General features: G+C 40.0%; 1 protein-coding gene across 9 annotated transcripts in view; it reads left to right on the top strand.

The window, feature by feature from the left end:
* The window catches only part of LOC121292896 (RAB3A interacting protein (rabin3)), a 79,965-nt gene that overhangs the window by 11,277 nt on the left and 41,567 nt on the right, over window positions 1-27,121 (top strand). For 7 of the 9 annotated variants that reach the window (XM_041215355.1, XM_041215350.1, XM_041215351.1 and 4 more), the window contains 4 exons: window positions 16,371-16,453; window positions 18,783-19,052; window positions 20,222-20,477; window positions 24,289-24,384. In XM_041215355.1, the coding sequence (XP_041071289.1) occupies window positions 18,808-19,052; window positions 20,222-20,477; window positions 24,289-24,384 (597 nt within the window). In that variant the 5' untranslated portion in view covers window positions 16,371-16,453; window positions 18,783-18,807. Of the gene's footprint in view, window positions 1-1,470; window positions 1,633-16,370; window positions 16,454-18,782; window positions 19,053-20,221; window positions 20,478-24,288; window positions 24,385-27,121 lie in introns of all 9 variants that reach the window. The other 2 variants (XM_041215354.1, XM_041215353.1) reach the window with 1 other exon arrangement.

Here is a 27,121-nt window from a genome sequence, read left to right as displayed (position 1 = left end):
TATATACAGTGTTTTTGACACTGCTCAGTACCAAACTATCTAGTAGGATAATGTATCGAACATGAATAGTACAAAACAAAAACAAAAATACCTGGCAAAACTCAGCAGGTTTGACAGCATCTGTGGAGAGGAACACAGTTAATGTTTTGAGTCCGTATGACTCTTCAACAGAACTAAGGAAAAATAGAAAAGAGGTGAAATATAAGCTGGTTTAAGGGAGGGGGTGGGGTGGGTGGTGGTGGGACAGGTAGAGCTGGATAGAGGGCCAGTGATAGGTGGAGATAACCAAAAGATGTCATAGACAAAAGGACAAAGAGGTGTTGAAACTGGTGATATTATCTAAGGAATGTGATAACAAAGGTACAGATAGCCCTAGTGGGGGTGGGGGGAAGGGATCGAAATAGGCTAAAAGGCAGAGATAAAACAATGGATGGAAATACATTTAAAAATAATGGAAATAGGTGGGAAAAGAAAAATCTATATAACTTATTGGAAAGAAGGGGGATCGGAAAGGGGGTGGGGATGGAGGAGAGAGTTCATGATTTAAAATTGTTGAACCCAATATTCAGTCTGGAAGGCTGTAAAGTGCCTAGTCAGAAGATGAGGTGTTGTTCCTCCAGTTTGCGTTGAGCTTCACTTGAACAATGCAACAGGCCAAGGACAGACATGTGGGCATGAGAGCAGGGTGGAGTGTTGAAATGGCAAGCGACAGGGAGGTCTGGGTCATGCTTGTGGACAGACCGAAGGTGTTCCGCAAAGCGGTCACCTAGTCTGCGTTTGGTCTCTCCAATGTAGAGGAAACTGCATTGGAGCTCACCAGCTTCAACACCTTTGTCCTTTTGTCTATGACGTCTTTTGGTTATCTTCACCTATCACTGGCCCTCTATCTAGCTCTACCTGTCCCACCCCCTCGCCCTCCCCTTAAACCAGCTTATATTTCACCTCTTTTCTATTTTTCCTTAGTTCTGTTGAAGAGTCATACGGACTTAAAATGTTAACTGTGTTCCTCTCCGCAGATACTGTCAGACCTGCTGAGTTTTTCCAGGTATTTTTGTTTTTGTTTTGGATTTCCAGCATCCGCAGTTTTTTGCTTTTATCTTAATGAATAGTACAACATGTTTAGTTCATTTGCAACATTGTACTTTCAGCTCTTGTAATTGTGACTAAGTTGAACTAATGTAAACACTTATTTTTTCACTTCCCTGTGGTAACTTATGCTGGTGAATGGCTTCCTGGGTGTTGGCAGCTCTTGACTACCTTGCTCAAGTGGTTATTCCTTGTTTAAACTAAATAATGAGTGTCATACAAATTGCCTAACAATCAAACCTAATCTTACCCTCAGCTGATGTCACTTGCCCTATTTAGTAGGTATTACTCAAAAGAAATTAATAGGCTACAAAGCATTTTGGCACTTAACTAAGGCTGAGAAAGCTACTATATCAGTGCAAATTCTTTCTTATTTTATTGCAGTTGGGTGTGTCGTCAATTATGCTGCAGCTGAGATTCCATCACACTGTACAATTGAGGGATTGAACCTTGGAACCTCTTGGCCTGTACCTCAATACTACACTTGGAAATCTGAACAATTAAGGAGCACATTTTCCTTTCCATACTGATTTCCAACAAAGCTGTGTATGTACTTATTTTTAAGTGGGTTACTTGTTTTATGCAATGTGAGTGATAATGGCAAGGCCAGCATTTGTTGCCTATTCCTAATTGCCCTTGCACTGGCTTGCTTGGCCATTTTGGAGGGCAGGTGATATTCAGCCACATTGTGGGTCGGGAGTTATATGTAGGACAGACCAGGTAATGATGGCAGTTGTTCGTCAGATTTCCTTCCCTAAAGGACATTAGTGAAACAGATGGGTTTTCACGACAATCAATGACAGTTGTCGTGGTCACCATTACTGAGACTATGCTTTATATTCTAGATTTATTAATTGAATTTAAAGTTTACCAGCCGCTGTGGTGGGTTTTAAGCCAGTGTTCCAAGAGCATTATTAACCTGGTCCTCTGGATTACCAGTCCAGTGATCGTACCTAAAAGAATCAATACACTGTGAAATAAAATACTTCTGTTGCTGTGCAGTTTTTACAGACAGTTCAATTGTAAGGCTGCTGCATTAGTCAAAATCTTATAGCACCGGCGTTCTCAAATAGGGATCTGCGACTATCTAGGAAACCTTGATGGTTTGAAGGGATCCACCAATATTTAGGCAAAGGTTACCTCCTCTCCCGTGGATGTTAAGTAATCTGTTTTCCAGTAGGAGTATTATTGCAGTAATTTGCTTTTCCCCTTCCCTTAAAGGGGACACATTGATAGATTATGGTGAAGCTGTGTTGTATCAATTCCCAGTCCTACGAAGGAGCTGTGCGATGTGTTGATAAGACGTAATAGAGGTATTTCAGTAGGAGCAAGATTAATTTATAAAGAACAGGAAAAATCATTGTAAATGCACACCATGGATACCAGATATGGATAACTTTTAATTCAAACACCAACTTCAAAACCACAAAATTCTCAGAGGTGATATTGTGTTGGAAGTGAAGATGTATCGCAACCACAGTGTGTAATGGGTGCACTAGCACTGTCCAAGGAATCTTTGAAGCTCAGAGTCATTGTTACCAAGCACGCAATAAAAGGTCAAGCAACGTTTGCTTTTTGTAATTGTATAATTAATCAAAAGCAAAAAGGTTGAGAACCTCTGCTATAGCATATGATCTAAGTATTGTAAAATGTGGAATTTCCACTAAAGGTTTAATTTAACAGCTTAATATGCAGTTGATGTCAAAGAAAATACTTGTAGGAATTTTAGTTCACTTACAAAATCTTCGTCAAGCAGGCCTTTAAGTGGAATGATTGCTGCATATGTACTTTTTAAAATAATGGGGTTCAGCTGGGGGCTGTAATCTGCATGAATACATTGAAATTTGCTGTTATGGTTTCCGATGTCCACACTGTGGATCCAGTGCTCCTGTCCCCCAGTGTCTGACAGTGACTTGGCATCTTTTAACTTTTTAATTTATAAGGTAGATAATGAATTGAGTTGGGAAGGGGGAAGTCTACAAGATGCAAGAACTGTAGGAATTCATAAGCAGGGCTTATAATGAAAAGCTAAAGTTTGACTTTCTGGGCAGAACTGGAGGAATAAGTGGTGTAGTGGCAATGTCACTGACCTAGCAATCCATAGGCCCAGGCTAACGTTGTGGGGACATGGGTTTAAATCCCACCATGGCAGCTGGTGGAATTTGAATTCAATTAATAAATCTGGAACTAGGCTCAGTAATGGTGACCATGAAATGTTGTCAATTGTTGTAAGAACCCATCTGGTTCACTGATATCCTTTAGAGATGGAAATCTGTTGTCCTTACCTGGCCTGACCTACATGTGACTCCAGACCCATAGCAATGTTGTTGACTCTTAAATGCTTTCTGAAATGGCCTAGCAAGTTCAGTTGTATCAAACCACTATGAAGTCTAAAAGCATCAGCAACAGGAAATGACAATAGTAAACCCAGCCCTGTCGACCTTGCAATGACCTTACTGACATCTGCAGGCTTGTGCTAAAATTGGGAGAGCTGTCCCACAGACTAGTCAAACAACAGCCTGACATAGTCATACTCACTGAAATATACCTTACAGACAATGTCCTAGGCACCACCATCATCATCCCTGGGTATGTCCTGTCCACTGGTAGGACAGACCACTAGAGGTAGCGGCACAGTGGTGTACAGTCAGGAGTTGCCCTCAGTGTCCCCAACATTGACTCTGTACCCCATGAAGTCTCATGGCATCAAGTCAAACATCTGCAAGGAAATCTCCTGCAGATTACCACCTACCACCCCACCACACCCCAGCTGATGAATCAGTACTTCTCCTCCATGTTGAACACCAGTTGGAAGGAGCATTGAAGGTGGTAAGGATCAGAATGTACTGTGGATGGGCGACTTCAATGTAATCACCAAGTGTAGTTTGGTAGCATCACTGCTGACTGAGCTGGCTGAGTTCTAAAGAACATAGCTGCTTGACTAGGACTGTGGCACATGGTGAGGGGATCAACAAGAGGGAAAAACCTACTTGACCTTGTCCTCACCAATCTACCTTCTCAGTTGTATCTGCCCATGACAGTATTGGTAGGAGTGACCGCTGCACAGTCCTTGTGTCAATGGAGTTCCTTCTTCACATTGGGGGTTCCCTCCATTGTGTGTTGTGGCACTACCACCACTCTAAATGAAATAGATTTCAAACAGATCTAACAACTCAAAACTGGGCATCCATGAGGCACTGTGGGCCATCAGCAGCAGCAGAATTGTATACAACCACAATCTGTAACCTCATGGCCTGGCATATCCCCCACTCTACCATTGTTGATTAGCCAGGGGAAGGATCCTGGTTTCAATGAAGAGTGTAGGAGGGCATGTCAGGAGCAGCACCAAGCATACCTAAGAATGAGGTGTCAATCTGGTGAAGCCACAACACAGGGCTGTTAGCATGCCAAGCAGTGGAGGCAGCATGCAAGAGACAGAGCTAAGCGATCCCACAGCCAATTGATCAGATCTAAGCTCTGCAGTCCTGCCACACCCAGTTGTGAATGGTAGTGGACAATCAAACAACTAACTGGAGGAGAAGGCTCCATAAATATCCCCTTCCTCAGTGTAGGGGGAGCCGAGCACCAGTGCAAATGACAACTCTAGAACGTTTGCAACCTTCTTCAGAAGTGCTGATCTATCTTGGCCTCATCCTGAGGTCCCCAGCATCGAATGCCAGTCTTTCAGGCAATTTGATTCACTCCACATGAATGAAACGGCTAAAGACACTGGATATTGCAAAAATTACGGGCCTTTACAGCATTCCGGCAATAGTACTGAAGACTTATGCCCCCGAGCTAGTCTCACCCCTAGCCATGCTGTTCCAGTATAGCTATGACACTGGCATCTACCAGACATTGTGGAGAATTGCCCAGGTGGGCCCTGTCCACAAAAAGCAAGACAAACCCAACCTGGCTGATTTACCCCCCCATCAGTCCATCAATCATCAGTGAGGTGATGGAAGGGACCGTTGACAGTGCTATCAAGTGGCACTTACTCAGCAATAACTTGCTCACTGATGCTCAGTTTGGATTCTGCCAGGGCCTATTAACTCCTGAGCTCATTGCATTCTTGGTCCAAATATGGACAAAACAACTGAACTCCAGAGGTGAGCTGAGAGTGACTGCCCTTGACATCAAGGCAGCATTTGATGGAGTCTGGCACCAAGGAGCCCTAGTAAAATTGAAGTCACTGGGAATCAAGGGGAATATTCTCCACTGGTTGGAGTTATGCCTAGCACAAAGGAAGATGGTTGTGGTTGTTGGATGTTGCTCATCTCAGCCCCAGGACATTGCAGCAGGTGTTCCTCAGGGTAGTATTCTAAACCCAACCATGTTCAGCTGCTTCATCAATGACCTTCCCTCCGTCATAGGGTCGGAGGTGGGGATGTTTGCTGATGATTGCACAGTTTTCAGATACTGGCGCAGTCAGTGTCCTTATGCAGCATGACCTGAACAACATTCGGGCTTGGGCTGATAAGAGACAAGTAACATTCATGCTACACAAGTGCCAGGTAATGACGATCTCCAACAAGAGAAAACCTAACCATGCCATTCAAGGGCATTACCATTGCTGAATTCCCCTACTAACATTGGGGGTTAGCATTCATCAGAAACTGAACTGGACCAGCCATATAAATACTGTGGCTACAAGAGTTGGGAATTCTACGTCGAGTAACAGACCTCATGACTCCCCAAAGCCTATTCACCATCTACATGGCACAAGTCAGGAGTGTGATGGAATACTCTCTATTTGACTGGAGAGTGCAGCTGCAACAACAGAAGCTTGATACCATCCAGGATAAAGCAGCCTGTCTGATTGACACCTACCCACCACCTTCAGCCTTCACTTTCTCCACCAGTGACGTGCAGTGGCAGTGGTGTGAACCATCTGCAAGATGCAGTGCAGCAACTCACCAAGGTAGCTTTGACAGCACCTTCCAAGCCCGCAACTTCTACCTAGAAGGACCAGGGCAGCAGATGCATGGGAGCACCACCACCTGCAAACTCCCTTCCAAGACACACACCATTCTGACTTGGAAATATATTGCCATTCTTTCAGTGCTGCTGGGTCAAAACCTGGGAACTCCCTAACAGCACTGTTGGTGTAACTACACCATATGGACTGCAGCGGTTAAGGAAGGCAGCTCATACCATCATCCCAAAGGCAATTAGTGATGGGCAATAAATGCTGGCTGAGCTAGTGACACCCATATCCCGTGATTTAATGAATTTTTAAAAAGGCTTGAGGCTTTTTCAGTTCAGGAACCTTGACTCAGCTGTCAGAATATGGACTCTGATCTGGATCCTGTCTTGCGCAGCCCTTGCGGGGACATGGGCTACCAATTCTGCGGTTCAATGGATGCAGGCCATTGCCTCGCAAGGCAATCAAACTAAATGTTGGATTTGTACTCATTTTCCCATCCTTTGACTGGTGGGGGTGGCTCCCTAATATCGGTGGATGCTTTGGGTACCTTTTTAAAACCCTCCTCAAATACCTTGTCATAGGTCTTGCCCTACTCATTGTTTTGTATGTTGTTATCCAGCTCGTCCTCTGTTGTATCCGCTCTGTCTGCTGACTACAGAACCTCCAGTGTCCTGGTGGCAAGCCAGCTATCTATTCCCTCCCTCTCCTCAGGAATCAGGAACCCACTGAGGATGAAACCCGGCGACTAGGATACATAGAACTTGGCTAAGGGCGGTGGATTGTCCTTTTAGGACAAAAGGTGGCCTAGGCAACAGGGAGCCTATTTAGTGCTGGAAGAGTTAATGAGAAGTTGATTGTACGCCTAGGCATAAGAGAAAAATACTACAACCTTGAGAATAATACAATCCTGTCTGACCACAGTGGTAGGATGAGCCCTGAGACATTCCATTTTGTTCTTTCTCAGGCCGAATGTAATCGGGGTTGTGATAAGCAACTGTGTAACCAAACATCTGTTGTGAGGGAAATGGAAATTTACTGGAACGTGGATTGGTCAATTAACTTATGCAAGTAAATGGATAGGTTTGTTGCAAAACTTACTGATTGGCTGTAAAAATGTTTTTAACAAGTCTGCGTGTATTCTATAAGACTGTACAGTAGCTCTCATTGTATTGTCTCCCTTGTGCACAAGTAATAAATGGGGTTTCTACGTAAGAAATGATGCCTCAGTGTGATTAATCTCCAACAGCAGGAGCTCCATAGGTAAACATAAATATATTATTAACCCGAAAGCAAAGACAAAATGGAGACGCGGAAGATTTTATATTTGGAAGGATTTGAGTTTCAAAGAGTTATGAGAACAATGGAACCAGAGATGAAAGGGGAAAAATATATTTTGGGATTGCTCTAGTTGTAGGGCTGGAGTGAGCTGTGAGATAAAGCTGCTGAGCTGTGACTTTGGGCTGGGAGAAGATGCAGTTTGAATCAGCTATCTAGTCAAGCCAGAAAAGTCTTGGGCTGCAACAGCAGTCTGTTCTAAAACGTTGGATTTCCATGGCAGAGTGGAAGAGAGTTAAGGGGTGGTATGGAATACCTCTGTGAAAGCAACAGCAGTTTGTCTTGGGTAATGTTACTGGATTTTTATAGTTAAACATCTATAAGAGAGTGTTGCCTGGAAGCTGTTTACTTGTGGGTCTAACCAAGTTTTGAGCCTTTTGGTGGAATGTGTTGTAAAACTAATTTTTAACTGTGCAACTATAATCTTGTGTGCTTAAGTTTTCTTTATTTTATCAATAAAACTGAGTATGGCCCATAAGCCAAGTTTCCCTCTGGGATTTGGTTTGTGCAGCAGTTAACATCGGCTGTGGTCGTAACATGACTTGCGGGTCTATTCCAAGAATCTTTGCTTATTGATCTTGTGAAATTTACTGTCAGTTTGTAAACCAAGGGACAATAGTTATGGTACTTGGAAGTAATCTGAAGGACTGAACTACAAATCCAGAGAATGAGAGTTCAAATTGTACTGTAATGGTTTGAGAATTTAGAATTGAATTGAAAAGAAATCTGGAAATTAAAAAGTTGATATCAGTAGAAGTGGCAATGAAACTTTTGGATTGTTGTAAATAGCCAACCGATTCACTTCATTTTATGAATACATCTGCTATCTTTACCCACTCTGGCCTACATGTGACTGTGTTCCCACAATAACTCTTAATTGCCATCTGAAATGGCCTAGCATGCCACTGAGTTGTACAGAGCAATTAGAACTGTGCAATGAATGACAATCTTACCAATAGCACCAATATTTAGAGATTTCTAAAATATTATCTGGTCTGGATTCAGGAATTAATCTTCTATGGCACTAGGTTATAGTGGCCTATATAGTTAGCTTGAAAGTGAGCTTTAAAAACCAGTATAGACAGCAATGTAAAATTCCCAGAGAAACTGAGTTGGACTGGCTGTCACCTTTCTTTTAAATGAGCGTGCATCCATTGGTTGCATCAAAAACTTGCCATTATTTTCAGCCAGAAAATGTGAGACGGGGTATTTTGGTTGGTTCTCATGATTGAAAAATGGAAAATCTAGCTCTGTTTAATGAGAGGCTAATGATTTTTTTATTTGAATGAATTTTAGATTAATTTAGTGTATTGAATTATTTTTTAAAAAATCATGTATCATTTTGTAAATCCCAAAGATTGGACTTGCCTGCTACATGCCACTGAGGCGCTCTTCCACTGCTGATTCACCTTTTATTTCTGACATGGGAAAGCATTTATGCCAAACCCTTCCCTATAACACTGCTGCTGATCAGTGTTGCTTTGAAGACTATGGTAGTTACTGTGTTTTCTATAGCTCATCAGTTTTCTTCTCCTTGGAGCTCTCGATTAATCAAATACCTCTATTATGGGTTCCAACTTCAAAGGTATCTTTGCACAACCACTTGTATCAGAATTTTGGAGCAGTGATCACTTGCCTATTAGTTTTTGATTGTAAATGTAACTTAGGACAAGTACTAAAATCCCTCATTATATAGTGGGGATGACTTTGGTGGCATATTATTCCTTAAGCAGCTTGGGCCCTTTTTTCTATATAAATGACAGTTGTTGCTGATGTAGTGCCGCATTTTAAATCATGGGTATATTTGACCATCTAATGTAGAGGATAGATATTGTGTTAGCTAATTGATTTCCATGTGTTTTTGTACTTGCACCAAAACCTAGATCGTACATTCTATGTCTATTATATTTACATATATGATGGTTAGTGTACACTACTTAAAATTTCAAGTAGCTGGATCTACTGATGTATGTGTGCATCACAAAATCACATGCAAATTTGGCACTCTCAGCTTTTTTTTGTTGAATTTTTTTGTATTTTTATCTTCAGATGCTGGTTTATAGAATTAACCTAATAACACTTTCATGCTTTCCTGTAAATGTCTGAGTTAGGAGTTTTCATTGCACACTTCACAGTTTTTCTCTTTTTTGGGGACATTTGACTGTGATGAGTACCAACAGTAGTGCAAAGTATAATATGCTATTTTGTGGTTGAAATGTGAAATGGAATCTTGTTATCTTTCCATTTTAGAAGCTCCAGCTGTTGCATACACAATTTTTCTCTGGAGAAAGTGGGAAAGTCCACTGAGGGATAACAGACATTTTATGTTAAATATGGACTTACTACCTTTATTCTTAGTTGTGACTTGGACCTGTCAAAAGTGGTTACTCAAAAGTACCAGGCTGTTGTTGGTCTTGTGTAATGAAGGATAACAAAGGTAGTTGTCAGTTGTAAATGTGGACATGTCCAACAGACTTTATCATGCAACTTGCTGCTGCAGCTTTCACTATTACCCACAGGGCTAAGTTTGATTGTGAATTGCCTCCCGTGGTTGAGAAACCCAGATTATCCATTTGAGAAAACAAGGCTTTATAAATTTATAAAGCTTTATTGTGCATTTCAAAGCACTTCGCCATGTATAACTTTCTAGAGTGAAATACCTGTTAATGAAGACAAACCAAAACAGTGATTTTGCGCAGTGCACAATCTCCACAAACAGTGAGATAAATGACTGGTTAACTGGTTTTTGGTGTTATTTGAGGAAGGAATGTTGGTTGAAATATCAGGAGAGCTTCCTGCTCACTCCTGAATGGTGGAATTAGATTTTTAACCTGAACAGATAGGCCTTAGTTTCATGTTTCCAGTTAAATGCACCAGTCCCTTCATACTGCATTGTATTGTCAGGCTACATTGTGTTAAAGTTCTAGAGTGCTTCTGACTTAGAAGCCAGGTGCTGCAATTGAGCCATTCTGACTGGATGGAATTATTGTCTGGATCAAGTTGCTTGCTCTGTATGAAAGAATAGTGCTGTTCATTCCATCTTGTTGACCAGTTCACTTAAGCCACTGTTGGAGCAGTAATGGTTATAAGAGAAAACTCTTGCAGAATTGTTGATTTTCTTTATAAATTTTATTTAGCTTCAAATGGCTATTCTGATTGCAATATTAGTAGTTGGCTATGGACAGTTTACTTTGTAACCTATTTCATTTACAATTTTTTAAAAGCAATTTTTGCATTATAGCTCTCTATCAGCTGTTGCTGGGTAGCTCTGTGTACCTAAAATTCTATGATTTATTATGTATGATCCCTGTTGCTATTACAGTAAACAAACAAAGCAGCTGACTGTTTGGGGAAAACTATTTTAATAGTTTTTTAAAAATGAGTCCGTTTTCACTTCCACGTAAAATCAACCTAGCTTTGTTGTCAAACCATTGTAAAACTTGTTCAAAATTGCATTTCTAAAGGGATCATGTTTTATTGAAGGAAATGTAATGGGGAATTGTAGGATATAAGTCATGTTCTCTGTGCTATAGATAGCCATGGTAGCCAGAGTAGCCCTTTAACTACAACAGGGACCAAGCTCATTGTTTCTCTTGTTACAAGTCATAAATAAGTTACTTTTGGGTATTTGCAGGTTTGGCTCCAGTGTTGGTAAATGCATAACCAGCGTTCCAATGGAGTTCAATCCAATAAGGTAGATGATAAATTTTCTAGTCTCTCTCTTGAATTTGATGCAGAAAGTTGAACATTTACTAATAAGATATTCAGAGGGGGAAAAATAGCTCTACAATGTCAAATCCACAAATCAGGTGTAAGTGATATTAGCAAACAGCCAAGCTTGACAAATGTTAATATCAAATCTGCCTTCAAGTATCTTGAATTATATTAATTCTGCCTGGTTTCTTTAAAAAAAGGTATAAGCACATGTCTGAAGCATTATTTTGACTGCAATCATCATTTTAGGGCAGGAGTTTTTTGGATGATGGTGTTTTTCAACCCAAAGAGCGGCTGCAGGATGGTGAACAGCCAGCGGTCGTGGTCTTTGGTACCAATGACATAGGTAGGAAGAGGGATGAGGTCTTGAAAGTGGATTTTTTGGATTTAGGAAGGAAATTAAAAAGCAGGACCTCAAAAGCAGGATTACTCCAAGTACTCGTGAGCATAGGAATAGGAGGATTGAGCATGTGGCTGGAGAATTGGTGCAGAAGATTCCTGAGACATTGAGTAACTTCTGGGGCAGGTGGGACTTGTACAAGACGGATAGGTTATACCTTAACAAGACTGAAACTAATATCCTCGTAGGGAGATTTGCTAGTGCTTTTGGGGAGGGTTTAAACTAGCTTGTTAGGGGCATGGGAACCTGAGGATTAGCTCAGATTGGAAGGATGTAAAGCTGGCAACAGGAAATGGATAAGTGGCAGGCAAAACGAAGGTAAGCTTTCAACTAGCTTAGAATGTGGAATAATGCCAAAAAGACAAAGTTAAGGGAACTCAACTGAATGCATGCATAATTTGCAACAAGGTAGATAATTTAAAGGCACAAAGAGGTAAATGGGTATGATCTAATTGCCATTATGGAAACATGGCTACAGGGTAAACAAGACTGAGAACTGAAACAAAAACAGAATTACCTGGAAAAACTCAGCAGGTCTGGCAACAACGGCGGAGAAGAAAAGAGTTGACATTTCGAGTCCTCATGACCCTTCAACAGAACTGAGTGAATATTAGGAGAGGGGTGAAATATAAGCTGGTTTAAGTTGGCGGGTGGGGGGGGGGGAGTGGTGGTGGTGGTGGTGGTGGTGGCGAGGCAGGGGGCTGATGTGGAGGGTGGTGGTGTGGTTGTAGGGACAAGCAAGCAGTGATAGGAGCAGATAATCGAATGATGTCACAGACAAAGGAACAAAGAGGTGTTGAAGGTGGTGATATTATCTAAATGAATGTGCTAATTAAGAATGGATGGCAGGGCACTCAAGGTACAGCTCTAGTGGGGGTGGGGTGGAAAGACTAGCAGTGCATACAAGATTTAAAAATAATGGAAATAGGTGGGAAAAGAAAAATCTATATAAATTATTGGATGAGAACTGAATATTCAAGGATATTCAACATTTAGGAAGGACAGGCAAAAAGAAAAAGGAGGTGGTTTGCACTGATACAAGGGATGGGATCAGTACATTAGTAAGGGAATATCTCAGATTGGAAGAACAAAATGTGCAATCTGTTTGGGTGGAGCTAAGAAACAGCAAGGGGCAGCAAACATTGGTAGGAGTTATTTTTAGGCCATCAAATAGTAGTAGTAGTAGTAGTGTGGGGCATGGTATTAATCAGGAGATTAAGCACATGGCATGGATAATACAGTACTCTTGGGTGCCATCAATCTGCATATAGATTGCTAAATCTAATGAGCGTTAATCCTGTGGAGGATGAATTTCTGGAGAAAAAAAGGCCGATAAAGTTGCCAGAAATAATAGTAAAGCTGAGAATTGGGAGTATGCTGCAAAGGAGGACCAAGAGACTGATAGAGAGGGATAGAATCTATAAAATGCAGTGCAGGAATTCACCTTAGACAGCACCTTCCAAACCCACAACCACCACCATCTAGAAGGATAAGGGCAGCAGACACATGGGAACAGTTCCCCTCCAAGTCCTTCACCATTCTGGCTTGGAAATAAATCGCCGTTCCTTTACTGCCACTGGGTCAAAATCTTGGAACTCCCTTCCTAAGAGCAACGTGTGTGTACCTACACTACATGGACTGCAGTGGTTCAAGAAAGTCACCACCACCTTCTCAAGGGCAACTAGGGATGAGCAATAAATGCTGGCCCAGCCAGTGAAACCCACATCCCGTGAATGAATAAAAAAAAATTGTTAGGAATGTTTTTCTGGAACAGTATGTTGAGGCACTGACTAGAGAACAGGCTATTTTAGATCTAGTATTATGTAATGAAAAAGGGCTAATTAATAATCTTGTTGTAAATGAACCTTTAGGGATGAGTGACCATAATATGATAGAATTTTACACATTCTGTTTGAAAGTGAGATTCAACCTGAAACCAGAGTGTTAAATTTGAACAAAGGAAATTATGACTGGGTATGAGGGGCAAATTGGCTAGGTGGATTGGGAAAATGCATTAAAAGGTATGATGGTACACAGGCAGTGGATAGTCTTTAAATAATTATTACATAGTTTACAGCAATTATACATTCCTTCAAGGCACAATAATCCAAAAAGAAAAGTCAGTCAACCGTGGCTAACAAAGGAAGTTAAGGATTGTATAAGATTAAAAGAAAAGGCCTATAAAGTTGCCAGAAATAGTAGTAAAGCTGAGGATTGGGAAAATTTTAGAATACAACAAAAGATGACCAAGAAACTGAGAGGGGGAATAGAATATGAATGTAAACTAGCAAAAAAACATTAAAACGGGCTGTAAAAGCTTCTATCGGTTCTGTATAAAGGAAAAGTTTAGCTAAGACAAATGTGGGTCCATTACATGCCGAATCAGGAGAATTTATAATGGGGAATAGAGAAATGACTGAGAAGCTAAATGATTACTTTGTGTCTGTCTTTATAAAGGAAGATGCAAGAATTAGCGATCCAAAGGACTAGGGAGAATTGAAGGAAATTAGTATTAATAAGAAGGCAAGGCTGTATTGGATAAATTAATGGGACTGAAGGTTGATAAGTCTCCAGGATCTGATTTTCTACATCCCAGAGTGTTGGAAGAGGTAGCTATGGAGATAATGGATGCTTTGGTGATCATCTTCCAAAATTCTATAGATTCTGGAACGGTTCCTACAGATTGGAAGGTAGCAAATGTTACTCCACTATTTAAGAAGGGAGGAAGAGAGAAAACGGGGAATTACAGACCTGTTAGCCTTATATTAGTAGTAGGGAAAATGCTGGAATCTGTCATTATTGGCACTTAGATAATAATGATCTGATTGGACGTAATCGACATGAAGTAATGATTGGGAAATCATGTTTGACGACCCTGTTGGAATTTTTTGAGGATGTTACTAACAGAACTGATAAAAGTGGTGGACGTGGTATACTTGGATTTTCAGAAGGCTTTTGATACAGGAGGCTGGTTAGCAAAACTAAAGCACATGGGATAGGAGATAATATACTGGCATGGATTAAGGATTGGTTAACAGGCAGAAAACAGAGTAGGAATAAATGGATCATCCTCACATTGGCTGTGCCTAGTGGGGTACTTGGGCCCCAGCCGTTCACAACATATTTCAATGATTTGGAGGTTGGGACCAAATGTAATGTTTCCAAGTTTGTGGATGACACAAAGCTAGGTGGGAATGTGTGTTGTGAGAAAGATGCAAAGCAACTGCAAAGGGATTTGGACAGGCTTATTGAGTGATCGAGGACATGGCAAATAGGATTTAATGTGGGGAAAAATATGAGGTTATCCACTTTGGTAGGAGGAACAGATGTGCAGAATATTTCTTAAATGGTGAGGGATTAGAAAGTGTAGGTGTAAAAAGGGACCTGGGTGTCCTAGTCAGTAAGTCACTGAAAGCTAGCGAGCAGGTGCAGCAAGCAACTAGGAAGACTAGTGGTATGTTAGCCTTTATTGTAAGAGGAGTTGAGTACAGGTGTAGCAAAGCCTTGCTTCGATTGCATAGAGGCTTGGTTAGACCAGACCTGGTGTACTGTGTGCAGTTTTGGTCCCCTTACCTTAGGAGGGACATTATTTGCATAGAGAGAGTGCAATGAAGGTTCACCAGACTTGCTACTGGGATGGCAGGACTCCTATGAAAAGAGATTGGGGAAACTGGGCCTGTATTCTCGAGAATTTTGAAGAATGAGAGGTAAGCTCATTGAAACCTACAAAATAGTTAAAGGGATAGACAGGGTAGATCCAGGTAAGATGTTTTCCCTTACTGGGGAGTCCAGAACCAGGGGAGACAATTTCAAAACAAGGCCATTAGGGCTGAGATGAGAAACTTTTTACTCAGAAGTTGTGAGTCTTTGGAATTCTGTACCTGAGAGGGCTGTGGAGCTCAGTGATTGAGTATGTTTAAAGCAGAGATTGACAGAGTTCTTAATACCAATGACATAAAGGGATATGGGGATAGTGGGGGGGAAGCATTGAAGTGGATGATCTGCCATGATTGTATTGAGTGGTGGAGTAGGTTCGATGGACTGAATAGCCTACTCCTGTGTTCTTAAGAGTTGTTGGGGAGCACCATTCCAGCCTTGCAGCCATTTAATGCTCCATGGAGTATTAATTAGTTGGAGACGGGACTTCACCCCTCATTCAGGCCGAAGTCCAACCTCAGAATTGGCTGGCATCGCTGTAGTCCCAGTAGCAGTAGTGGGCAGGAGTGAGGCTACAAGCAATCCCCAGTTTCTTAGTCCGTGTTCAGAACCAAGTCGTATCATCAGTTAAGTGCAGAGATGTCTCGAGGCAGGAAGGGAGGTCAGGCCTGGAGAGGAGAGCGAGGGTCTTGGTGGAAAGGCTCAAGGGCAGGAAGGGAGCACTCAGGTTGGATGGGGGTAGGGATGATGGTAGACTTGGGGGTGGGGTGGCACCCCTGTGGAAAAGGGGCCCTTGAGGGAGGCCTGTCCCACCTCCTTCCAGCCAGAGGCCTGAGCTGGGCTTCCACCCTACCCCTGAACTCCTCCATCCTGCCTCAAAATTGGCCACTTGAGGGCTTCAATTGGAGTGAGGTAGCACCCTAGGCCTAGCCCACCCTGAATAAATTGTGGACAGGTTGGGGGTGGGTGGGAGGAATGCCACCTGGGGAATTTGATGGGCCCACCTGCCTGTAAACCTGCTGGGAACCATAAAATTCAGCCCTTAGATTTTGTCAGCTTCATGCTGATCTTTATTTTAGGTAATTTAACTCTCTTGTTCTTCTAATACTGTGATCATTTACTGACCCAACTGTTTGATTAGAAATGAAGAGGACCAATTGGCCCATCTTCAATCTACCTTGCAGAAAAATTCCCAACTGTACTATCCACTTGTATTTTAATGATTTTTTTTGTCTCCACTTTACTGGCTAGAGTTCTTTCATACATTGATCACTCTGGAGACAAAATTAGGATTCAGCTCTAGAAGACCTTGAAGAATGTCAAGATAAGTATTTGTAAGTAATGGTATGTGACAAGACTTGTGGTTTTCGATGTTGATGGTTGGGCAATAGTGTATGCATATATAAAGTGCCTTCTCATCACACTGCTGGAGGGGATGTTATACAGGCTTTCATTAAATTTAAATATATAAGTCTCCTGGAACCCAAATATTTATAGTAAGTGACCACCTAATGATACTTTAGGCTCAATGATCTTCCTTAAAGCAAATTCGCCAGGACAATCTAAAATTGTAGGCATATTTGGTACCATTTGGGTGAAACTTGTGCTTAAAATTGCACTGGTTAGATTAATGTTCAAGTCTCTATTAAAATGTGTTTGTATAATCAAAAATTTGTGATTTCCCATGAGCCAGAGCAATGGACTATGTAATAGAATGTAATTGTTATTTCTTTGCATTTAAAAAATCATCTATTTTTAATTGTTACCCTGATGCAGTTGCATTGCTACAAAAAAAGCATTTTCAATTAGTGTCTAGTGCCTTACTGTGAGTAAACTGATTTTAAATCACTTAAGATAAACAATACCGAACTATTTACTAGTTGCATTAAACACTAGTCAGTTTGAATCAATCAAATATTTAATATGTAAAATTTTTAAAAATGTGCCCACTAATGCATACACTTAAGAAAATAAGGTCAATTTGAAGATCTTTCTTGAACACTCGGCACTTGGAAACGCGCCATTTTTATATTTTGACCTGTGGCTGATTGACATTTGGAAAATGATTTTTAAAGCAGTGTTATCCTGGAAATGCAATTTACGCTTGAAGTAATTGCATTTAAAATTTCCCACTCTTTCTTTCACACTATTTCAACCAATTTTGCCCAGATTGTGCTGATAAAACTAGTGAAACCCTATGTGTTTTTAAATGGTTAAGCCATGAAAATGAAATTCTTGCTGGAGCAATGTTGCGTTTAGGTTATACCTCTCTTATAAATTAAATTTTGATAACAAAAGTCACATGTAAAACTTACTAATAGTTTCAAAGCTGCAATCATAAGGAAATATAAGTACTGTTAATGACTATTAGAGATTTTATTAAAACTGTGTTTGAGATGGATGGAAAAGAAAGCACTTAATTAATGCTTTTGTGTGACTCAGTTGCTGTACAACATGCATTTACAACCTTGTGAATTTGACAAGGACCTCCCTGATGTCAAGGCAAGGCCCGTACAAGCCATCACTGCACAAAATTAATTTCTGGCTTGTACAGGCAGTGTTTTCAGCCAAATTTAGAACAGCTGACCTAAATGCTAGCAACTACAGCTGTTTTTTGTACCATGCAGTATCAGAAGTTTGGGAGAACCTTGCATAACTCCTTACTGGGGTGTTTTGGTTCTACTGGCGATCTTGGTTGTTTGCTAGGTTACCTCTGACAAAACCGTTGTTGTTTCTCCTGTATTAAGTAAATTGGGTCTAAGCATCAAAATGTGATATCAATAACAACTTGAATGATAATGTTTGCTAAAACGTTGATCTGTATTTTTATTATATGAACACAGTATTCTGACTAATAGTTAGCTACCATGTGATGTCCTGGAAGGTGACCAGTGCTTTGGAATCTTAATAGGGAGAGGTCAATTTCTTCTGCAGTGAAGAAAATTCGTTTGAAAATAGTTGTTAAAATTTTAATCTAGTATTCCTGTAGGTTCCATGTCACAGATTCAAAATTTGTTTTTGTTGCACTACACACTGTCACGGTAGAACTGCACCTCCCCCTCATATCATTATACTTTATAATGTGATATCAATGAATATAAGGGTAGTTTGACAAACTCATGGTTTAGTTCTTGAATACCTTGAGAGGTATTACCCTTTGTAATTCACTAATGGAGTGAATGTGAAAAATAAATGTAGATTAAATTTGAAGAGGAACCCCTGTCAGCTGCTGAGATTAGTAACTACCTGAAGAAAGAACAATGGTCTTTATGTTAGAAGTACTAGTGTGATAGGGAAAATGCACTCTTCTTGAGTTTTGTATCTGTAGGAACCAGCTCAGTTGTCAATCAGGGAAATAAGGCAGCATTCCCTTTTTTAATATACCATGATGTCAAGATGATGTCTATATGATTGTACTTTCTTCTATCATGGCCACTTTGAATGGTCTGCATAATTTGAATTGCTGTTGTCAGTTACGTTCCTATTTATCTTGGAATAGCTTTGCTAATTCAATCTCCTACTTCAAAATAACTTTTTTGGTGTTTGATTAGTGCGAATCAGGCATTAAGAGCTTGAAGACCACATTGAAATTAATTGGATTTTATCAGGGGTCTAATTTTTCCCAGACTTTCCTTTCTAAATTTACCTTTTTTATATGCATAGGGCTTTATATAATGAACCTACTGCTATGGCAAGCAACACTCTTGAAGGCTTCCATGAAGTGAACTTAGCTTCGCCTTCCTCTCCAGATTACTCTGAACTGGCTCAGCTAGAGACTACAGAAACTGCTGCATCAGGACTTGCTTATCATCCTCTTTCACTGGTGAACTCAACCCCAGTGCAACCCAGTACACTAGTTGCTGTAGACCTTCCAACACAGCCAATTTATCCATCTTCTCAACACCTCAGCAGTGGGGAATCAAGAAATGTTAGGTTTGTATAACTTCTAGGTTCGATTATTAACTTTTGCTATGCTGCTGAGCTTTTTTTTAACCTGTGATTTTCTTAACTTGTTGAGTAAGCATAGGTTTAGGAGTAATAAATGGATTCTTCTTCAGAATTGGTATCTTGAGAATATAGCCTTCATTTTGGCTATTTCCTTTTTGGCAGGTGTCTCATTAGTTTTAATGTAGTACATTAATCTTCAAATTATAATGTTATTCTGGGCCAGTAGTAAAAGGGTAGAATCTTAATTGAATAACTTTTGATGAGCTTTACTAAATTTAGTAAAGTAAAAGTGCAACTAAGGTGGAAGGTCCCAGGTATGATTCCATAGGGTGGACATAAAATGCTAGTTGACTTGTAGCATCCTTGGCTTAAAGAGGAGAAATGTCAGCAGGTTTCCCACTCTGAATTGCTATCCATCAGAAATCACTTCTATGCACAGAGAACTAGGTTAGATTTAGCTATGGTGTCCCCTTTGGTAAATATAACTTTGACACTAACTGCAAGCACACCCATTAAAAAGGACACTTGGGTGAGATACCAGAGGGCACTTGTGGATCTATAACCTAGTAAATGTCAATACCTTTTTGGAAAAGGAGAGAAATTTCGTTTTAAAAAAAAAATGACTTTGCTGAAGAAGTGACACGCCTTTACATATGGAGGAGACTTGAGATTCATTACTACTATAATTGTGCGCCATAAATGCTGTTCATGCTGTTTTCAAAAGTTCAGGTGCATTGACTTTCTGCACTAGTTTTCACTTGCAGAAAATTCTTTCAATGATGCCTTTCATATCTGCTTAGATCATCTTAACTGTGTTAAGTTTGCTTACTTGAGACTTGAAATTTGTTTTGTATGGCTGTCAAATGCTAAAAATGTGTCCTTGGTTTAAGGGGTTCTGAAATTTTGCTCAAATTTTGCTTCTAGATGCAACTGTAATTATGTTGCACATACAGACTGTAGAAGTTTACAACACTGAAAGAGGCCATTGGATCCATCATAGCTGTGCTGCAGCAATCCATTGCTAATTCCACTATGCAATTTATCCCTTTTAATTCAATTTTGCACTTCAGACTGAATAGGCTGAAGTCAGTTAGTTCTTCATATTTTTTAAATAGGTGTTTGTCATCTTTTTATAATGGTATTAATAATTCCAGCAATCAATTCTCCATGTCATGTGCCACCTCTGGAGCAGTACATGGCTCACCAAAACAGCAGGCAAGTGATATTGGCAATCATCGTGCAGAGGTGGAGTTTTTACAAGGTGTACTAGCAAATGAAGTGCAAGAAGATGCAGAGGATGCCTTAGGACAAAGTACAGACAGTCTGTCTCATTTGAGAAGTCCATTTGTACTGGAAGTAAGGGAGAAAGGCTATGAAAGACTGAAGGAAGAACTTGCCAAGGCTCAGAGGGTAAGGCTATCTTTGCTTAATTGTCAAAGGTGATATATTTAAAAGGAAGTGTATTTAAGGATTATAATAAATGTTACTCGCAAAGTTTCAAGATCAGACTTTAATGCAGCTAATACCAATAAAAATTGAAGGGTTTGTTCATGACTTTATTTACCTTTCTTCTGAACATCATTGCTGGTGCATGAGAAATTGTGCTATGGCTGTGCAAATGGGAAATTTACCCCTTTACATTTTAGTTTTCTTTTCATCTGGTCCTGGATGAACAGAAATTTCCTTCAATTAAATATTGGGAAGCTGAAGATTTTGTTTCCAGTCCCTGCTCTCAATCTGTTCCCTAGCTTCCAACTACATCCCTCTCCATGGCAACGATCTGAGAATAAACCAGTCTGTTTGTAACCTTGGTGTCATATTTGACCCTGAGATGAGCTTCCAACCACGTTCATGCCATCTGTAAGAATGCCTTTTTCTACCTTTGAATTTTCGCCCAACTTCAACCCTGCATCAGTTTATCAGTTGTTGAAACCCTCATTTGTGCTTTTGTTACTCCTAGACTCGACTATTCCAATGCACTTCTGTCTGGATCTCCCAGGTTCTACCTTCTCTAAATCCAAAGGTCATCCAAAACTCTGCTGCCAAGTCCCCTTCACTTTTTAAGCCCTGGTCAAGCACTGGCTTGATTTAAAAATTCTTATCCTATTTTCAAATCCCTTCATGACATCCCCTCTCCCGATCTCTGTAAGCTTCACCAGTCCCACAACCCTCCAAGGTATTTGCTCTCATTGAAGTCTTGTCTCTTGAGCATCCCTGATTTTTTTAAAAAAATTGCTCCACTAGGAGCTCCATTAGTAGCTGTGCCTTCAGTTGCATAGTCCCTAAGCTCTGGAATTCCCTCTCTACACCTTGCTTTATTTCTTTAAGACACTCCTTAAAATCTACCTCTTTGACCAAGCTTTTGGTCATCTGATCTAAAATCTCCATATTTTGTGTTATAATAGTCTTGTGAAGCATCTTGGGGTGTTTTTTTATGATAAAGGTGTTATATGAAATAAGTTATTTTATTTCATGGCAAAGTTGCTGTAATCACTGCTGAGAATGAACTATGTAATGGAATAAAATAAGTAGACACAAACGCACAGAACTTTGTCACACCAATTGTGTACACAAATTCAAAAAACCTTTTATTATATAGATGCGTTGTCACTTGTGAAGAATGTTTTGTCACTGTAAAAATTGCAATCTACTGCAGTTCATTATTCTATAATATAGCCATGCTAAGAACACTTGTACTGATGCCTTTACATTTCAAAATAGTAAAGTCAATCCAACTCTCTTCTCTGCCCTCCATCTCTTTCTGCCTCTGCCTCTCTCTGTCTCTCTCACTCTGACTGCTCCCCGGTGTCTCGCTCTCTTGTGCTTTCACTCTCCCCGCCTCATATTATTGAACATTAAATTAACAAGTCACACTTGGACATCCTGGTTCAGACTCTCTCTCCGAATAAAGATCCTTCAATCAACTGTTAAGACACATGATTGCTGGCACTGTTGATGGTGCTGTGCTATTTTTGTTCTCTATTAACTACAATTTTCATTCTAAGTGAAAATCATGCAAGTTAGAAGTCGATTATTGCTTTCAATGGTGATGCTGAGGCAAAGAGGTACAGGGAGCCAGCCCAGTCAAGGTGAACATACTCATGTCTTGCCTTAAATTGGCAGACCTAGATAAAAGCAAAAAACTGCGGATGCTGGAAATCCAAAACAAAAACAAAAATACCTGGAAAAACTCAGTAGGTCTGGCAGCATCTGCAGAGAAGAACACAGTTAACGTTTCGAGTCCTTATGAATCTTCAACAGAACTAAGTAAAAATAGAAAAGAGGTGAAATATAAGCTGGTTTAAGGGGGGGTGGCGGGGAGGGTAGGGGGGTGGGGAGGGTAGAGCTGGATAGAGGGCCAGTGATAGGTGGAGATAACCAAAAGATGTCATAGACAAAAGGACAAAGAGGTGTTGAAGATGGTGATACTATCTAAGGAATGTGCTAATTAAGGGAAGAAAGCAGGACGAGCAAGATACAGATAGCCCTAGGGGGGTGGGGTGGGGTGAAGGAATCAAAATAGGCTAAAAGGTAGAGATAAAACAATGGATGGAAATACATTTAAAAATAATGGAAATAGGTGGGAAAAGAAAAATCTATATAAATTATTGGAAAAAAAGGGGGGGGGGGTGATCAGAAAGGGGGTGGGGATGGAGAGAGAGTTCATGATCTAAAATTGTTGAACTCAATATTCAGTCCAGAAGCCTGTAAAGTGCCTAGTCGGAAACTGAAGTGATGTTCCTCCAGTTTGCGTTGAGCTTCACTGGAACAATGCAACAGGCCAAGGACAGACATGTGGGCATGAGAGCAGGGTGGAGTGTTGAAATGGCAAACGACAGGGAGGTCTGGGTCATGCTTGCGGACAGTCCGAAGGTGTTCTTCAAAGCGGTCACCCAGTCTGCGTTTGGTCTCTCCAATGTAGAGGAAACCGCATTGGGAGCTACTGCATTTGTTGCTCCCAATGCGGTTTCCTCTACGTTGGAGAGACCAAACGCAGACTGGGTAACTGCTTCGCGGAACACCTTCGATCTGTCCTCAAGCATGACCCAGACCTCCCTGTCGCTTGCCATTTCAACACTCCACCCTGCTCTCATGCCCACATGTCTGTCCTTGGCTTGCTGCATTGTTCCAGTGAAGCTCAACGCAAACTGGAGGAACAGCACCTCATCTTCCGACTAGGCACTTTACAGCCTTCCGGACTGAATATTGAGTTCAACAATTTTAGATCATGAACTCTCTCTTCCATCCCCCCACTTTCCGATCGCCCCCCCTTTTCTTCCAATAATTTATATAGATTTTTCTTTTCCCACCTATTTCCATTATTTTTAAATGTATTTCCATCCATTGTTTTAATCTCTACCTTTTAGCCTATTTCGATTCCTTCACCCCACCCCACCCCCACTAGGGCTATCTGTACCTTGCTTGTCCTGCTTTCTACCCTTCATTAGCACATTCCTTAGATAATATCACCACCTTCAACACCTCTTTGTCCTTTTGTGTATGACATGTTTTGGTTATCTCCACCTATCACTGGCCCTCTATCCAGCTCTACCCACCTCCGCCCCCCCCAACCAGCTTATATTTCATCTCTTTTCTATTTTTCCTTAGTTCTGTTGAAGAGTCATACGGACCTCTCTGCATTGGCAGACCTAGTCTGGACAACTAGGTACCATATAGTTTTTTTTCTTTAAAGTAAAAGATATAACTTCAAAATATTTGAAGATAAGTTCACTGCATTCCTCTCTTTAAAAAGGAGGTTGCATTTATTTCTGATGGAACAGAGGAAGTATGTTTCTCCATCTTTCCTTCCCCATGGTACTTGCTTTAAGCAAAATAGGGTGTAAGTCTTTGTTTACCCAATTATTTGAGATGTTTTCTTATGTACTGTATGGACAAAAATCATGCCTTATTCCAGAGGGATGTGCTGTAGCCATAGTTTTAGCAACTTTGGCTATTAACTGAAATTTTAATACGAAAGTTATTTGAAACTTTAATTTTTGGGATTTCTTTCGGGGAGTGGGAAGGGGTTCCAAGATGGTTTTATATTCCTGTCATTCTTAAATGCAAGCACCCTATATCTGTAAAGATATTGAAGTGAACATCTCTTTTAAGGTTTAAATATTTAGATATAGTTACAAAAATTCCATAATTGCATGTATTTTTGTAGTGGTAGAACATACAAAAAGTTAGAATTTCATCATTTATAACTGCTGCATTACAGGAGCTGAAACTAAAAGATGAAGAATGTGAGCGATTATCCAAAGTTCGAGACCAACTGGGCCAAGAACTAGAAGAACTTACAGCTAGTTTATTTGAGGTTTGTGTTAATGAGTACAAGCTGAGCTATGATATCGGCCATATTGAATGGAACTGATTCTGTTGAATGCATAATTCAATTTAACCTTGCCTTTGCAAAACTTCAGTTTTGTGCACCATCCAATGATATTGTGTCAGACATGCTTACTTCATGCTAATACCTAGGATTGATTGGATTGATTACTGAGTCAGGGCAATTTTCTAGAGTGAGATTTTTGTAACTGCCAGGAAACAGGCCATTTTAGAGTTAATGATGGGTAACAAACTACAGTAAACTGGGCTGAACTGTTTAATGAGTAAACCTACAAACAAACCGTGGAAAGTATTCAAAAAAACATTTGGTATGATACAAAATCAATCCATATCCCACAAAGGCTCCATGTGTGTAGTTAAGTAACCGAGGTCGATAATAATGAGGCAAGTAACGAGTATCAAGGTAAAAGCAAATGCTTACACAAATGTAAGGGGAAGTGAAGATGTGATGGACTCAATTGTCAAACCAACAATGGTATACAATTTAAGAGGAGCAAAAATTTGAAATGAAAAAGAAACTTGTAACGGATATCTAAACTAACAGCAAAAGTTTTTATAAAGAAAGTGGCAGAGAGTAATATGGGCTTATTGAAGACAGATGCAAGACTGTAATGAGCAGTATGGAAATGGAATCCTTGTGAAAAGTTCTATGCATTTATTTTCACAATGGTGATATAGGGCAAATTTGTAAAAATGTCACCGGCGAAGGATTTAATATCAGTGGATTTAATACCATTAAAAGTAAAAACATAATAGAATAAAATAATGGAACTTGAGATAGATAGATCTCTGAGGCCTGATGGTTTCCACCCCAGAAAGAGAAGATATTGCAAGTGGGTTAGTCATAATTTTCCAAAGTTCTCTAGATTTAGGAATTGTGCCTTTTGGATTGAAACGTTATTGCATATCTTTGAGAATGAAACCCATCTGTGCCTGGTGCAGTGTTTCCCTTTAATTTCCTTAGCCTGTTACTAAGCACCTTATCTGAACTTATTTTTATGCTAATACTACTTCTGTTATAACCCTCTCATCCTCACCCCAAGAAATTTAGCTTTTGTGCTGGAGAATCATTTGAAAAGGAGAATGCGTTTTTGTATAATTGCTCTCATGTCACTTTTTATGTTTCAGTGGCTCCAATATTTTTTTTTATCTGCTTGCTGCCAATATACTTCTACAAATCCTTGAAATTCCTTTCACTACTTGATTTTAGTTCACCAGACCAGTTTATTTTGCCCTATTTTTATGTATTCGACTCAGTTCATCATGCTACCCACTGCTTTATACTTCAGGATCTTTTGTTTATGTTCCTTCCATAATTGTGTACCTTTTATTGCATGTTATCTTTTTTTCTTCAAAGGCCTGGAGTTGCTGTGTATTGTTTTATTTTGAAATATCAATTTTTCTTCCATGTATTTTTCCTTTAGCAGTATTGATAGTCCAGTTTCCTTTATTCATACCCTTAAATCTTTTGAAAGTTTCCATTATACTCATTTTCCTTTCCATTGTCAGTCGAACAAACTCCATAATATTGTGGTCACATTTGCTTAGTTGTTTTGAGGCTGACCACCTCTATCATCTGTTGTTACTTAATATCGGGACCAGTAGTGCCCCTGCTTGAGTAGGTTCCATGACCAGTTATTCTATGCAAGAGTCCAATGTTGTGTTCAAGATCATGTTGCAATCTTTATAGATTTCCCAGTCTCTGCCTCATAAATTAAAGTCACCTGTTGCAATTAAATCTCTTTCTGCACATGCTTCCTATAATTAACTACAACATTCTTGGCCCCTGGTTCCTCTTAATTTGGTGGCCTAAAGCAGAAGTCATTAGTTAATCTTGCTTCTCATTCCTTTTCATTTTACCTGAACCAGAACAAGTTAGTCTATCTGTTATATCCATTTCACACAAAATGCTACAATGTTTCCCAGTATAGCTTTTCTACCTCTGTAAAAATATGACCTGTGTCATTGTTGAACTAAGTCTCTAAGATAACATGGACTCTTTCTCTAGAAAGGACTCCCTAGTCTTCTATTATATCCCCAGACTTAGATCCATAATGGAATTTTGGCATCTATCAGGCTTACCTCTCTTTGTAAAAATGTTTTCACCTGCTCCTGTAATGTAACTCTTTCGAGTACAAACACGTTTCCATCTGTTTCAGATGAAGTTACATTGTTTCATAGTTTGCCATTGTGAGATTTGAACTCTTGATCTTGGGGTTACAAACCCAGTACCATAACCACTTGGCCATTTAGGCCAAGCGCTCCTGTAATGTAACCTGACATTTGGGAGTTCCCAAACAATATGAAACTCCTGGGCACAGCTACAAAACAGGCTATCTGCCCCTTAATTATAGAATTGTTCAGAACCAATCTCTCGGTTTTTTAACTAGTATTTATTGTTTCCCCATGTATAACACCTTGCTGATATGTTGCTTTTGATTCTATTTTTTTGAGGACAAAAGAGTGTCATTTGCATGTTGGTGTAATTTGGGGTGTCCTTTTGAGTTTGGGGTTGTGACATGATCTTATTGAATCTTATTGAGGAGGCTCAAGGGACCATATGGCTTATTCATGCTTCTGTTCTTTGTTTTTAATTACTCTTTAATGTGACTGATTTAAAAAGAGCTTATGTTTGTAAGATTTCAGGATCTTGACCACTCTGAAACCCACTGGGTAAGGACACTGAATGATTTAATTATTAAAAC

Source organism: Carcharodon carcharias, chromosome 21, assembly GCF_017639515.1.
Source record: "Carcharodon carcharias isolate sCarCar2 chromosome 21, sCarCar2.pri, whole genome shotgun sequence".
In the NCBI taxonomy this organism is placed as follows: Eukaryota; Metazoa; Chordata; class Chondrichthyes; order Lamniformes; family Lamnidae; genus Carcharodon; species Carcharodon carcharias.
The sequence above is the reverse complement of the archived record's forward strand: the minus strand, read 5'-3'. Positions and strand labels throughout refer to the sequence as shown.